This window comes from Salmo salar, chromosome 16 (assembly GCF_965601325.2).
Source record: "Salmo salar chromosome 16, fSalSal1, whole genome shotgun sequence".
Taxonomy (NCBI): domain Eukaryota; kingdom Metazoa; phylum Chordata; class Actinopteri; order Salmoniformes; family Salmonidae; genus Salmo; species Salmo salar.
Window position 1 is genome coordinate 75,703,187 of NC_138306.1, and position 13,751 is coordinate 75,716,937.

Here is a 13,751-nt window from a genome sequence, read left to right on the forward strand (position 1 = left end):
ACAAATGTGTAAAACAAGGAATGCACAATGAGTAACAATAACATGGCTATATACACGGGGTACCAGTACAGAGTCCATGTGCAGGGGTACGATGTAATTGAGGTAGATATGTACATATAGGTAGGGGTAAAGTGACTAGGCAACAGGATAAATAATAAACGGTAGCAGAAGCGTATGTGATGCGTCAAAATATTTTGTGCAAGGGGGTCAATGCAGATAGTCCAGGTAGCTATTTGGTTAACTCTTTAGTAGTCTTCTGGCTTGGGGGTAGAAGCTGTTTAGGGTCCTGTTGGTTCCAGACGGTGCATCACAGCTTGTCGTGTGGTAGCAGAGAGAAGAGTCTATGACTTGGGTGGCTGGAGTCTTTGACAATTTTTAGGGCCTTCCTCTTACACAGCCTGGTATAGAGGTCCTGGATGGCAGGAAGTTTGGCCCCAGTGATGTACTGGGCCGTACGCACTACCCTCTGTAGCGCCTTACGGTCAGATGCCAAGCAGTTGCCATACCAGGCGGTGATGCAGCCAGTCAAGATGCTCTCAATGGTGCAGCTGTAGAACTTTTTGAGGATCTGAGTGCCCATGACAAATCTTTTCAGCCTCCTGAGGGGGAAGAGGTGTTGTCGTGCCTTCTTGACTGTGTAGTGTGTGAGGACCATGTTACTTCCTTAGTGATGTGGACACAGAGCAACTTGACTCTCAACCCGCTCCCTTACAGCCCTGTCGATGTGGATGGGGGTGTGCTTGGCCCTCCCTTTACTGTAGTCCACGATCCTGACGCCATTGTTGTCGGTGATCAGGCCTACCACTGTCTGCTACCATTTGGCTCTTACCAATGTGGCCCATATTCCCAGGCAATTACAGAACAGTTGTAGATAGTAGCCAAAGAACCTGACAATGAATTCAATCAATGTTGATCCATTGTACAGAGAGCACATACAAGACATTTGGATTCATTCCCTGACGTGCACCCTATTGCCTATCTAGTGCATTTTATTTGACCAGGGCAGGGCAGGGCAGAAGAGGATCTGTGATGAGTGTGCTAACCAGACCTGTATCTGCTGAGCTTTTCACCACCAGCAGCATCCGCTTGCTATCGATGGGCTCTCATCCAGCATTTATGCCTGATTAGACAAGACAGGCCTCCAGCACCTTGTACTCCTGCCAGGAAAGCCCCCAGCCCAGCCTCTGTGGAATGATGCCTAACTGACGGCACTCTGAGGATGTGTGTCTCTCCAACAGGGTTTCCCTTATGAATGCTTAGGCGGGACGCCCACCCCCCTTCCCTAGCTCTGTTGCACACCCCTGCCTGAACAGCCTCAAATATTTTGTTCTATGCAGTCCGGGTATTTAGTTCCCTTCCTTTCTTTTGATACAACCTAGGAGAAACACTGGCCTGCAGGGGAAGTTTACCTACTTGATCAGAGCAGACATCATTAAGCTAGCAGGATGTCCTTGATGTAACCTAGGAGAAACACTGGCCTACAGGGGAAGTTTACCTACTTGATCAGAGCAGACATCATTAAGCTAGCAGGATGTCCTCGTCCTTCTGCTCCTACTCATCATCCAGTCAAGCTGATGACTAACCCTTCTGCCATAAATAAGGAAACCTTTTTCTTCAGGAAACCTGGTTAGTGTGTTTCATTGAGCAAGGCCCACAGTGATACTTTGAAGAGTGCACTGTTACCATGGAGACCATTGGGGGCAGATGAAGGAGTGGTTCCATCAGAATCCCTAGAAAAACATCCTACTGTTTGTATTATCTCGCCACAGCTGAATCTCTGGGATAGTCCACATGAACGCTTGAAAGGCTCTCTGCATAAAGGATGCCCTACATATCAGCCCAACACTTGTCATTTAACCCAGCAGTGGACCTGTGGTATCACAAACAAAGCGTTCAACGGAACCTTGATAAGTGGTTTTGTTTATACGGTACATCCAGGCAGTGTTGATCATCTTGACTAAGCTGGGTATTGTCAATAGACATATGTGAAAGCAAGCAGCTCTGAGTTTTTCCTCCTTGCCTGACCTAGTCTCTCTGAGGTGTTCTAGCCCTGGTGCTGTGGGCTGTTGCTAGCTACTATACTCCAGCTGTTAGCAGTGACAGAAATAGAGTGTGGATCTCTATTGAAGCTGTTAAGTAGACCAGGGCTGGTCTATTACCCACAGCCTGTAGCCTCAGTGTAAATGGGCTAATTGTTCCTGTTTGAGGAGAGGCCTGGTTCCTGGGCTAACTGGCCAATGGCTGAGGGCCTTCCCTGGATGAACTATGTCCCCTGAGGGGGAGGTGTGGGGAGAGGAGTGGGAGGGACATTGGATGGTTTTGTGATGAAGAGTGAGAGCAGAAATGCGCTCTATATTTGGAATACGCATCACTGATATGAAAGTGTCAGTTGAATATTGAGAAAAACATGTTACCACTCATTGTTATTTTGTGTGAAGGGCACTTGTTGCTCCATTTATGCCTATCCAGACCCTTCTTCAGTTGATGCCAGCTTATACAGTGCATTCGCTGCACAGCTATTCTCAGGTCTTTCCAGAGATGTTCGATCAGGTTCTAGTCCGGGCTCTGGCTGGGCCACTCAAGGACATTCAGAGACTTGTCTCGAAGCCACTCCTGTGTTGTCTTGACTGTGTGCTTAGGGTCGTTGTCCTGTTGGAAGGTGAACCTTCGCCCCAGTCTGAGGTCCTAACCTGCTCCAGCACGCTTTTCATCAAGGATAGCTCAGTACTTTGCGCCGTTCATCTTTCCCTCGATCCTGACTAGTCTCCCAGTCCCTGCCGCTGAAGAACATCCCCACAGCATGATGCTGCCACCACCATGCTTCACCGTAGGGATGGTGCCAGGTTTCTTCCAGACGTGATGCTTGACATTCAGGCCAAAGAGTTCAATCTTGGTTTCATCAGACCAGAGAATCTTGTTTCTCATGGTCTGAGAGTCCTTTAGGTGCCTTTTGACATACTCCAAGTGGGCTGTCATGTTCCTTTTACTGAGGATTGACTTCCGTCTGGCCACTCTACCATAAAGGCTTGATTTGGAGGAGTGCTACAGAGGTGGTTGTCCTTCTGGAAGGTTCTCCCATCTCCACAGAGGAACTGTGGAGCTCTGTAAGAGTGACAAGTAGGGTTCTTGGTCACCTCCCTGACCAAGGCCCGTCTCCCCCGATTGCTCAGTTTGGCCCGGTGGCCAGCTCTAGGAAGAGTCTTGGTGGTTCCAAACTTCTTCAATTTAAGAATGATGGAGGCCACTGGGTTCTTTGGGACCTTCAATGTTACAGAAATGTTTTGGTACCCTTCCCCAGATCTGTGCCTCGACACAATCCTGTCTCGGAGCTGTACGGACAATTCCTTCAACCTCTGCTTGGTTTTTACTCTGACATGCACGGTCAACTGTGGGACCTTTATATAGACAGGTGTGTGCTTTTCCAAATATATATATTTTAGAAAAATCAAAACCTTTTCACTTTTGTCATTATGGGGTATTGTGTGTAGATTGATGAGGGGACTAAAATATTGTATACATTTTAGAATAAGGCTGTTGCTTAACAATGTGGAAAAAGTCAAGGGTTCTGAATACTTTCTGAAGGCACTGTATGCTGCCATGGTTTAAGATGATACGTTTTATAACTGTTCCTCTATGCTATCAATTAACTGATGACACACGGGTTGAAATATGTGTGATTTGACACCTACTCCATCGCAGCTTCTCTCTGAATTAATGTGATAAAGTGCACCTTGAAATAATAGTGTGAAATTGTAAGCAACAGTTATGAAATAACGGGAGACCATTGTGTAAACAGGACGAATAACTTTGTCGTATTCAGAGCTTGTTCCTTTCTGCTGGCAGTTCTGCTGGCAGTCTGTGTTTACTTCATGTTGAACACTTTGTGCCCAAACAAAGACAATGCATCCGATGTATCAAAACTCTGAAATCTATGAATAATTTAGGACTCCATGGACGAAGGCCTTGCTAGGAAGTCAGACTCCAGTACACATATAGACGCACACTGAGGGACAGACGGACGCGTGTGTGTGTGTGTGTGTGTGTGTGTGTGTGTGTGTGTGTGTGGTGTGTGTGTGTGTGTGCGCACACACACATAAGCTAATTTGTCAGATGTGGTTGAGAGCAGATTGTGCAGCAGAGAGAGAGATGCAGTGCCCTCGGGATGCTGCTGAAGCAGAGTAATGATATGTAACTGCATGTTCACAGACACGTGCTGCTCTCTCTATCGATGTCCCTCCATCCCTGTCTCTCTCTATATATTTCTGTCCATCCCTCTCTCTTTGTATGTGGACTAGCCTCTCCTCTGGGAGTCCAGCCACCTCCACAGCCTGCAGTGCTCCTGCACCAAAAGTGAAATGTGAGCGGAGAAGGTGAAGGGGAGGTACAGAGAGGGAGGAGAGGGAGAGGGATGTGAATGGAAGTACAATTGGTGTGGTCCCTTATGTGTATCATTGTCCCTCTTTCTCCCTCCTCCTCTCAGCTCGTAGAGGAAGGCCCAGGCGGGGCCGTGGAGTGGCTCAGTACAAGGGTGTGTGTGTTCTCACCGCCACCACCTGTGCCTCTCCTCCCCCCTGGAGAAGGCCAGCAGGATCAGGATGTCGGAGGCTAGAGAGCGTAGCCCCCGCCACCAGAGACCCTGGTCAGTGTACCGGGCCAACACCTTTGACCTCTCCTCTGAGATGATTGGCCTGGCGCTCGCAGGTGAGAATGGAAAAGGGTTGCTTGTTGTGTGTTGGACACAGACAATATCAAGGAAACAAACAATATGAGAGACCCTGTGATGAACAATTGGCAATGGAATTACTTCCTGTCTTGTACACATCCTGTTTATCCAGTCTATAAATCAAGGTACACCGACATGGTTTTATCACTGTTGTCCTTTCATTTCTGCCAACTGAATTAGTGGAAAATGACTTGTATGAGCTAATGCTACTTTGCTGTTCTGTAGGGAACAGCCAGGATCCAGATGAGCCTGTTCTAGAGTTCAGTGTGGGTGAGTACAGTAAATTAACTTCTATAGGAATTTGTCTTTCATTTCTTGTTCCAACGTGCTGTGTCCCTCCCTCCCCAGCCTGTAATGAGTTGGTGACCCCAGCTCTGGAGCGGAAACCCAACAGCTTTGTGGCCGTGAGCTGCACCACCCCTCCCCAGGCCTTCTGGACCAAACACGCCCAGACTGAGATCATCGAGGTGAGACAGACCATCATCCCTCTGCCCCCTGGGGCCGTCGCCCCTCTGCCCCCTGGGGCCGTCGCCCCTCTGCCCCCTGGGGCCGTCGCTCCATTGCACTGCACTGTTGTGTTCCTATATGATTGTAGAATGTTGTTATCCGACAGGTAGCCTAGTGGTTCAAAGTTTGAACCAGGAACTGAAAGGTCACTGGTTCCAATACCCAAGCCGACAAGGTGAAGAATCTGTCGATGTACCTTTAAGCAAGGCACTTAACCCCAATTTGCTCCAGGGGCGCCGTACTACTATGGCTGACCCTGTAAAACAACACAATCTACTACACCAGATAGGTGCAGCAGATTGTATGTGACAATAAAACATGATTTTACAATGTTGTTAACTAATATCTTTCTGTATGTGTACAGTTTAGATGAAGCAACAATGAGAGCTTCATGGATTGATTGCTTTCCCCTACAGGGCACCAATAACCCTATATTCCTGAGCAGCATAGCCTTCTTCCTGGACTCTCTGATCAACCAGCAGACGCAGGTCAAGCTGTCTGTGTACGACGTCAAAGACCGCTCTCAGGGCACGGTGAGTAGAATGATATTAGATAAGATGACATTAGAACACCAAGTAATATGTCCTGGTCACATCAGATAATAAACTACTAGGTCAGTCCCATTCCTTTCATCACCTCCCTTCCCTCACCAGCCACCTTGGGAGTGTTGTTTTCTTAGACGTCTGTTTCTGTATCCTTTCTCGCTCACTCCCTCCCTCGCTTTCTCTCTTTTTATTCTCTCGCTTTCTCTCTTTCTCCTGACCTAGATGTATTTATTGGGCTCAGCTCTGTTTCCTGTGAAGGAGTTGCTGCAGGAGAAGAACCACAGGTTACACCTGACCCTGAGGTATGAGAGACAGACAGGTTACACCTGACCCTGAGGTATGAGAGACAGACAGGTTACACCTGACCCTGAGGTATGAGGGACAGACAGGTTACACCTGACCCTGAGGTATGAGGGACAGACAGGTTACACCTGACCCTGAGGTATGAGGGACAGACAGGTTACACCTGACCCTGAGGTATGAGGGACAGACAGGTTACACCTGACCCTGAGGTATGAGGGACAGACAGGTTACACCTGACCCTGAGGTATGAGGGACAGACAGGTTACACCTGACCCTGAGGTATGAGGGACAGACAGGTTACACCTGACCCTGAGGTATGAGGGACAGACAGGTTACACCTGACCCTGAGGTATGAGGGACAGACAGGTTACACCTGGCCCTGAGGTATGAGGGACAGACAGGTTACACCTGGCCCTGAGGTATGAGGGACAGACAGGTTACACCTGGCCCTGAGGTATGAGGGACAGACAGGTTACACCTGGCCCTGAGGTATGAGGGACAGACAGGTTACACCTGGCCCTGAGGTATGAGGGACAGACAGGTTACACCTGGCCCTGAGGTATGAGGGACAGACAGGTTACACCTGGCCCTGAGGTATGAGGGACAGACAGGTTACACCTGGCCCTGAGGTATGAGGGACAGACAGGTTACACCTGGCCCTGAGGTATGAGGGACAGACAGGTTACACCTGGCCCTGAGGTATGAGGGACAGACAGGTTACACCTGGCCCTGAGGTATGAGGGACAGACAGGTTACACCTGGCCCTGAGGTATGAGGGACAGACAGGTTACACCATAAACACCTCTCTGATCAGTCCCAACAATGGAATTGAATCAGACAGGATTAATTTGTCATTATGATTATAATTGCTCCCTAATGGTGCAGTGGTCTAAGGCACTGCATCTCAGTGCTAGGGGTGTCACTACAGACACCCTGGTTTGAATCCAGGCTCTATCACAATAGGCCGTGATTGGGAGTCCCATAGGGTGGCGCACAATTGGCCCAGCGTTGCCGGGGTAGGCCGTCATTGTAAAATAAGAATTTGTTGTTAAATGACTTACCTAGTTAAATAGAATATGCCATGCCTTTGGTAAGGCAGCAGGTAGCCTAGCGGTTGGAGCGCTGTGCCAGTAACCTGAGCCGGCAAGGTAAAACAAAATCTATGTGCCCTTGAGCAAGGCACTTAACCCTAATCAACCCTGGAACAATGTTGTATCAGGTGTGTCCTGCTGGCTGCCAACGCTCACTAATTCTGTTTCATTCTTTAATTATCCAAGGCTGACCCTGGCCGTGACCCCACTCTGTGAGCGGGGTCTCAGGAGGAGTCTAATCTAATTCACACGTGTGAAATAGCACCCAAATTATTATTGTCTTATAACCGAAGAGGATGCTTAAATGTATGACTCCATAGTAATGTAAATATGAAGCCTATACATTTTTCAGCTAGATTGGGTCTGTCATAGTTTTTTGCTGTTTGATCGTTGCTGCTTGACGCCGTTGACAGCCCTATTGATGTGTTATGGATGAACAGATCTGCAGAGAACAAGCACGTGGGGAACATCACCATCATGGCCTGGCAGATAGAGGAGAAGAGGGACCAGAGGACTCTGCCTGTTGCCAGGTTACCAGACACCATCAACGGCAGGGTGAGCTTCCGAGACTTCCGCCGGATCCCTCCCGCTGACACCAAATGTCAGACACCCGTGACCTGTGAGACCGTGGCCAGGGTCGTGTGTGTGTGTGTGTGTGTGCATCCTGCATGTGTGACTCTTCTATCCCTGTGTGCCACAGACCGTGCTTCCGGTGGATGAGAGCCTGACAGAATCCATGGGTGTCAGAGCCAAATATGCATCTTTATGCAAAGACACCCTGCTGACATCAGGTAGGAGGGACATCTGGGTCTGTCCCATTATCTCAGCCCACTGGCACCACCTCTACCAAATCCCACTAGAAGAGTCTGTCTCCCCCACTGAGACGCTTTGTAAGCAGGCGCCAATGTTTCATAAGTGTCACCTGAGACAAATGCAGTTCGGTATCATCCTCCGTAACATTTCACCTAATGTGATTCTGTTGTAAAAAATGATTTCTGCACCTCTAAATGATTTGATTGGACATCCATCCGATCCGTCCCTCATGGCTGGATGTTAGCAGGTTTCACTGAGTAATGTCATTACCCGTACGCTCAGTGAGAGTGTTGCTTTTCTTAGTCACCGCTCTCAGGTGTGTGTGTGTGTGTGTGTGTGTGTGTGTGTGGAGACAGACATCTGTATACAGTGGAATGGCTTATTGTCCTCTGGGAAGGAAATAATTTTTCACATGCTTCTCTTACACTTTAAATCATCACAGAGACAAAATAGGACCTTTTGAAATATGCAGGTCCTTTATCATTTATTACTCAACTGTGGAGCAAAAGAAATGATTCAGAGATTGTGTTAGATGACTTTGTGTCTGTGTGTGTCTCAGTGTTTGGAGGAACCATGTCCAGAATGTACCGTTTCCCCACCACGGACGGTCACCACCTGCGGGTGCTTGAACAGATGGCTGAAAGTGTGTTGTCTCTCAACATCCCCAGACAGTATGTCAAACTGCTGCTCGAGGAGGACGCTGTCAGGTACACTACTACACACACACACACACACACACAGACATATATATATATACACACACACACACACACACACACAGACATATATATATATACACACACACACACACACACACACACACACGCACACACAGACATATATATATATATACACACACACAGACACACAGACACACATATTCTCACACACACACACAGACATATTCACACACAGACATATATACACACACAGACATGCACATTTATTACCGGGTCCATGGATTTTTTTGAATATGCATTAATAAAAGGTCACTTAATGCCTAAGTTGCCGAAGTGTGTGTGTTCAGGGTTTGTGAGCTGGAGGAGCTGGGAGAGTTGTCACCATGCTGGGAGAACCTTCGACGACAGATAGTCACTCAGTACCAGAACATCATCCTCGCCTACCAGGAGACTCTCTCTGACCTCACCAACTACACGGGTTAGTACAGTACACACACACACACACACGACTACAGGTAACACACTAACTTATTTCAGCCTCAGATAACGATGTCTAAGGTGCTTGGTTTGTGGTTTAATATGATAGACAGTAGGATTATTCCACCCCTCTCTTTTCTCTGATCGTTCCTCCAGGTCCGTCGTTCAAGGCCAGTAACCTGAAGGCAGAGAGGAAGCTGGAGTTCATACCCACCAACCTTCATGTCCAGAGGATGAGGGTGCAGGATGAGTCTGGCTTTGGTGAGCTGAGCCCCATTCCCTGTTTTTCCCCTCCTAGCTGTTCATGCAGCTCTCCACTTTGGCCTTAATATTTATGTTCCCCCAGACCACACGTATGACGTGGTGACTATCGGGGCTCCCGCCGCCCACTGCCAGGGCTTCAAGAACAGCGGCCTGCGCAAGCAAATCACCAAGTTCGAGGAGGCTAAGAAACAGTGAGTACAGAACCTCACAAAGAGGTGGAACCCAGGTGGAACTGTGGTATCCTTCTTGCTGCCAACGCTCACTAATCTTATCACATTTTTTCAGCTAACAACCCTACTGACTGATTATCTGGCTGTGTATGAGCTTGGCTTTTTAGGTCTCTTGTTTTTAACGGACACATTTCTAATCAAGTCTTTTGGTAGAGAAACACCCTTGTACCTCTCCCCATCCCTTTTTAAAATGGTATTGGAACGTTGGACTACATCGAAATATGTTTACAGTGTTTTAACAGGTTTTAACCATTAGGCAGAATGAATACCAGAATTAAACACAAACCACTGCTTTCGTCTAAACATTTAACGTCATTATACAGTTGAGAATCAGGTCCTGAGAATATTATTTCTGTGGTTAATGAATGATACCCCGCAACATACTGTCAAATGCAATGCTTCATTTATCAAATCCATGTACGTCTGTTTTCCCTTGTTCCTGTGCTACTGCATGATCCGTGATCTGCATGATTCTGACGGCCGACTTCCTGTCTGTTTTCTCATTGTACACTACATGCTATGCTGCTTTTAGCCTTGGCATTTCCCGTTAATTATATTATATATTTCAAAGATGATTTTCAGTTTTCTGGCTTTTTAATTTTTTCCAATTGCATCTTTATTTTCTAATCAGCGTTTATGAGGAAGAATGGTGAGTTCCTATGTACTCTGATTCTTTTCTTTAGTCATTTTATTCTCCCCACTGTTTGTTTGGTTCTTTCTGCACGGAAATAATTGTTTGCTCGCCGTCACTGAGTTTGTTGTTTAGCTGTAAGGCTGAGTCACTCAGTCACCTACCTGTGTTTCACCACTAAGTGTGAATCCACAATGGCCGCCTGTGAGTTACCATCGTAAGCTACTGTATATGGACAGAGGGTGATCTACAGTAGAGTGCTTGCTATGGGGTTTCAGAGGCATAGAACTACAGAGACCGACAGATCCATAACAATAGCATTGTACATCTTAAACAGAGTCTGCTGGACTCTGAATATCTGGTTCTATGATGTCTAGGTAGTGTTGTCTGTGTTCCCAGGTAAGGGACAGGCTTGTGCATGCGGATGTGGATGCTCCGCTCAGTCCCAGAACTGCAGAGTAGGATATTCTAACAGAGTTGAATTATTCAGATATGTATTGTATGCAGCCAGGTGTGTAATCTGTCAAGCAGTGTGAGAGAATGTTGCAGAAATACAATCTCCTTCAGTTCCCAGAATGCAGTGCACATTCAGTCTCACGTTCCTGTGTGTGCTCTTACCATCTTTGTCTACACATCTGCATCTACTGTCTGCGTCTACTGTCTGCGTCTAATGTCTCTGTATGTGTCTGTGACTACTGTCTGTGTGTCTGTGACTACTGTCTGTGTGTCTGTGACTACTGTCTGTGTGTCTGTGACTACTGTCTGTGTGACTACTGTATGAGTGACTCAGGGTAAATGCTGTGTTCTCTTAACACCCCACCCTGTCCGTCTCTGCAGCAGTGCCCTGTCCAGCTGTCAGTCTATAGTGTACATCCCCCAGGACATTGTCCGGGCCAAGGAGATCATCTCCCACATCAACACCCTGAAGACCCAGGTCAGCTACTATGCTGAGAGGCTGTCCCGCGCCGCCAAGGACCGCTCTGCCAACGGTCTGGAGAGGACCCTCGCCATCCTGGCTGATAAGGTGAGGGAGAGCCTCTAGCCTGGTACCAGGTCTGTTGGGGAAGGAGAGCCTCTAGCCTGGTACCTGGTCTGTTGGTGAGGGAGAGCCTCTAGCCTGGTACCAGGTCTGTTGGTGAAGGAGAGCCTCTAGCCTGGTACCTGGTCTGTTGGTGAAGGAGAGCCTCTAGCCTGGTACCAGGTCTGTTGGGGAAGGAGAGCCCCTGGCCTGGTACCAGGTCTGTTGGGGAAGGAGAGCCTCTAGCCTGGTACCAGGTCTGTTGGGGAAGGAGAGCCCCTGGCCTGGTACCAGGTCTGTTGGGGAAGGAGAGCCCCTGGCCTGGTACCAGGTCTGTTGGGGAAGGAGAGCCCCTGGCCTGGTACCAGGTCTGTTGGTGAGGGAGAGCCCCTGGCCTGGTACCAGGTCTGTAGGTGAAGGAGAGCCTCTGGCCTGGTACCAGGTCTGTTGGTGAGGGAGAGCCCCTGGCCTGGTACCAGGTCTGTTGGTGAGGGAGAGCCCCTGGCCTGGTACCAGGTCTGTAGGTGAGGGAGAGCCCCTGGCCTGGTACCAGGTCTGTTGGTGAGGGAGAGCCCCTGGCCTGGTACCAGGTCTGTTGGTGAGGGAGAGCCCCTGGCCTGGTACCAGGTCTGTAGGTGAGGGAGAGCCCCTGGCCTGGTACCAGGTCTGTAGGTGAGGGAGAGCCCCTGGCCTGGTACCAGGTCTGTAGGTGAGGGAGAGCCCCTGGCCTGGTACCAGGTCTGTAGGTGAGGGAGAGCCCCTGGCCTGGTACCAGGTCTGTAGGTGAGGGAGAGCCCCTGGCCTGGTACCAGGTCTGTTGGTGAGGGAGAGCCCCTGGCCTGGTACCAGGTCTGTTTGTGCTGTTTTACTGACCTTGGTGGGGTGTGTATTTTGTCTTCAGTCATAAACCCAAAGAGATTGATATATTATTTGTCATCATGTGGACGGAAGAGAATACAGAACGGCCTCTCTTGCTTGGCTCAATTCCCGCTGTGTGGTTCGTATGACCTTTACCCTCAGACTCGCCAGCTGGTGACGGAGTGCGACTGCAAACTGCTGGCCTCGGCCATCCAGGCGCTGAACGCGGCGCGCCCTGAGTACATCGCCTCCAAGGCGTCACCCTCCGCCGACGCCACCGATCAAGTAGTCCTGCGCAACGACCAGGACACGCTGCTGGCCAAGTGGAGCGGATGCAACAGCCGCTCCTCGCTGCACGTCGACTGGCACGAGGAGGAGTGGGTAAGGCAAAGGGGGTTCACAGGTCCAGTTTAGCCTTAGTGGTTTAGGAGCACTTAAATCCAGTTCCAGTATGTAGGGAAGAAAGCAGTGTGTTTACTGAGGGATTTGTTGTTTGGTTTGTTGGTCCATCAGATTTTATTAGCTTTTGTTTATTCTCTTCTCCTGTTTCTCCTCTCTTCTCCTCTCTTCCACCCTTCTCTCCCTTCCCCCACACTGTTCTTCTCTGTTGTATTCCTCCTCCCCTCTTCATTCCCTCCCCCCAGGAGAAGGTGTGGGTAAATGTAGACAAGAGTCTGGAGTGTATCATCCAGCGGGTGGACAAACTCCTTCAGAAGGACCGTCTGCCTGGCGACAGCAGCCAGGGGGACACTACCCCAGGTCACCAGCAGGGCGGCAGCAGTAAAAAAGGTAACCAGAGTACCAGGGCATTCTGGATCAACCCCGAATGCATGACCCAGGAGGAGCCTTCACCATCACTACCTTCCTCACCATCATCATCATCATCCTCCCTCCTGCCTCCTCTCACCCTGAATCTGACTCATGCATGCCCACCCAGCCCTGACGCAAACCCATGTAGGTTTCTTTCTTCACTTCACTTGCTTTTTTGCTTTGTCATGCACATTTGTCCTATCATCAAACTGCGTTCATATTCATCATATCTCAACCTATTAGAATTGGCCTACCTTGTTTTTGTGCAAAAAAAATTCTTAAACATTCCAAAGATGTATATTTCCTTTTTGTGAATGGTTCATTTTTCTCTGTGTTAGGTAGGTCTGTCAGTGCTTGTTGGATTCTGGAGGCCAGCCAAAGTCCCGTTGCTGTGGCCTCCTAGACGCCAGCTCAGCCTATGTACTGTAGCCAGCTAGCTTATTATGTGCTTACTGTACTGTGTGTGCTGTCTGCCATGTTGCTGATGGCGCTCCCTAACCATGCATGTGGCACCTCCACCCCTTCCAGATGGCAGCCCCAGTGGCGAGGAGGCGTTCCCAGGTAAGAGCTCTGTCCTCTCCCCTGCTTCTGTCCCGTCTCTCTGACTGCTTCTAGCTGCAGCCCAGCTCAGTGCTACTGCTTCGTCTAGCTCTATATATGACATCTGTTTCTAATACCTTATCAGAAATGGACTTAAAATCCAATGTGTTTTCACATGTTATTGTCTCACATTATATGAAGGAGTTGCAGCAGCAGTTCAAGGGTCTCTCAGGATGCTTTCAATGCAGAAGAGTACATAGT

At 48.8% G+C, this 13,751-nt stretch overlaps 1 protein-coding gene across 15 annotated transcripts in view; it reads left to right on the top strand.

Moving 5' to 3' along the window:
* LOC106574620 (inositol polyphosphate-4-phosphatase type I A-like) overlaps positions 1-13,751 on the top strand; it is a 49,587-nt gene that overhangs the window by 25,890 nt on the left and 9,946 nt on the right. For 2 of the 15 annotated variants that reach the window (XM_082962925.1, XM_082962921.1), the window contains exons 2-17: positions 4,481-4,701; positions 4,949-4,993; positions 5,072-5,190; positions 5,647-5,763; positions 5,998-6,077; positions 7,610-7,724; positions 7,870-7,960; positions 8,542-8,689; positions 9,010-9,140; positions 9,296-9,400; positions 9,486-9,594; positions 10,265-10,282; positions 11,102-11,288; positions 12,303-12,521; positions 12,785-13,094; positions 13,479-13,511. In XM_082962925.1, the coding sequence (XP_082819051.1) occupies positions 4,596-4,701; positions 4,949-4,993; positions 5,072-5,190; positions 5,647-5,763; positions 5,998-6,077; positions 7,610-7,724; positions 7,870-7,960; positions 8,542-8,689; positions 9,010-9,140; positions 9,296-9,400; positions 9,486-9,594; positions 10,265-10,282; positions 11,102-11,288; positions 12,303-12,521; positions 12,785-13,094; positions 13,479-13,511 (1,933 nt within the window). In that variant the 5' untranslated portion in view covers positions 4,481-4,595. Of the gene's footprint in view, positions 1-4,480; positions 4,702-4,948; positions 4,994-5,071; positions 5,191-5,646; positions 5,764-5,997; positions 6,078-6,411; positions 6,428-7,609; positions 7,725-7,869; positions 7,961-8,541; positions 8,690-9,009; positions 9,141-9,295; positions 9,401-9,485; positions 9,595-10,264; positions 10,283-11,101; positions 11,289-12,302; positions 12,522-12,784; positions 13,095-13,478; positions 13,512-13,751 lie in introns of those variants that run through there. The other 13 variants (XM_082962930.1, XM_082962928.1, XM_082962926.1 and 10 more) reach the window with 11 other exon arrangements.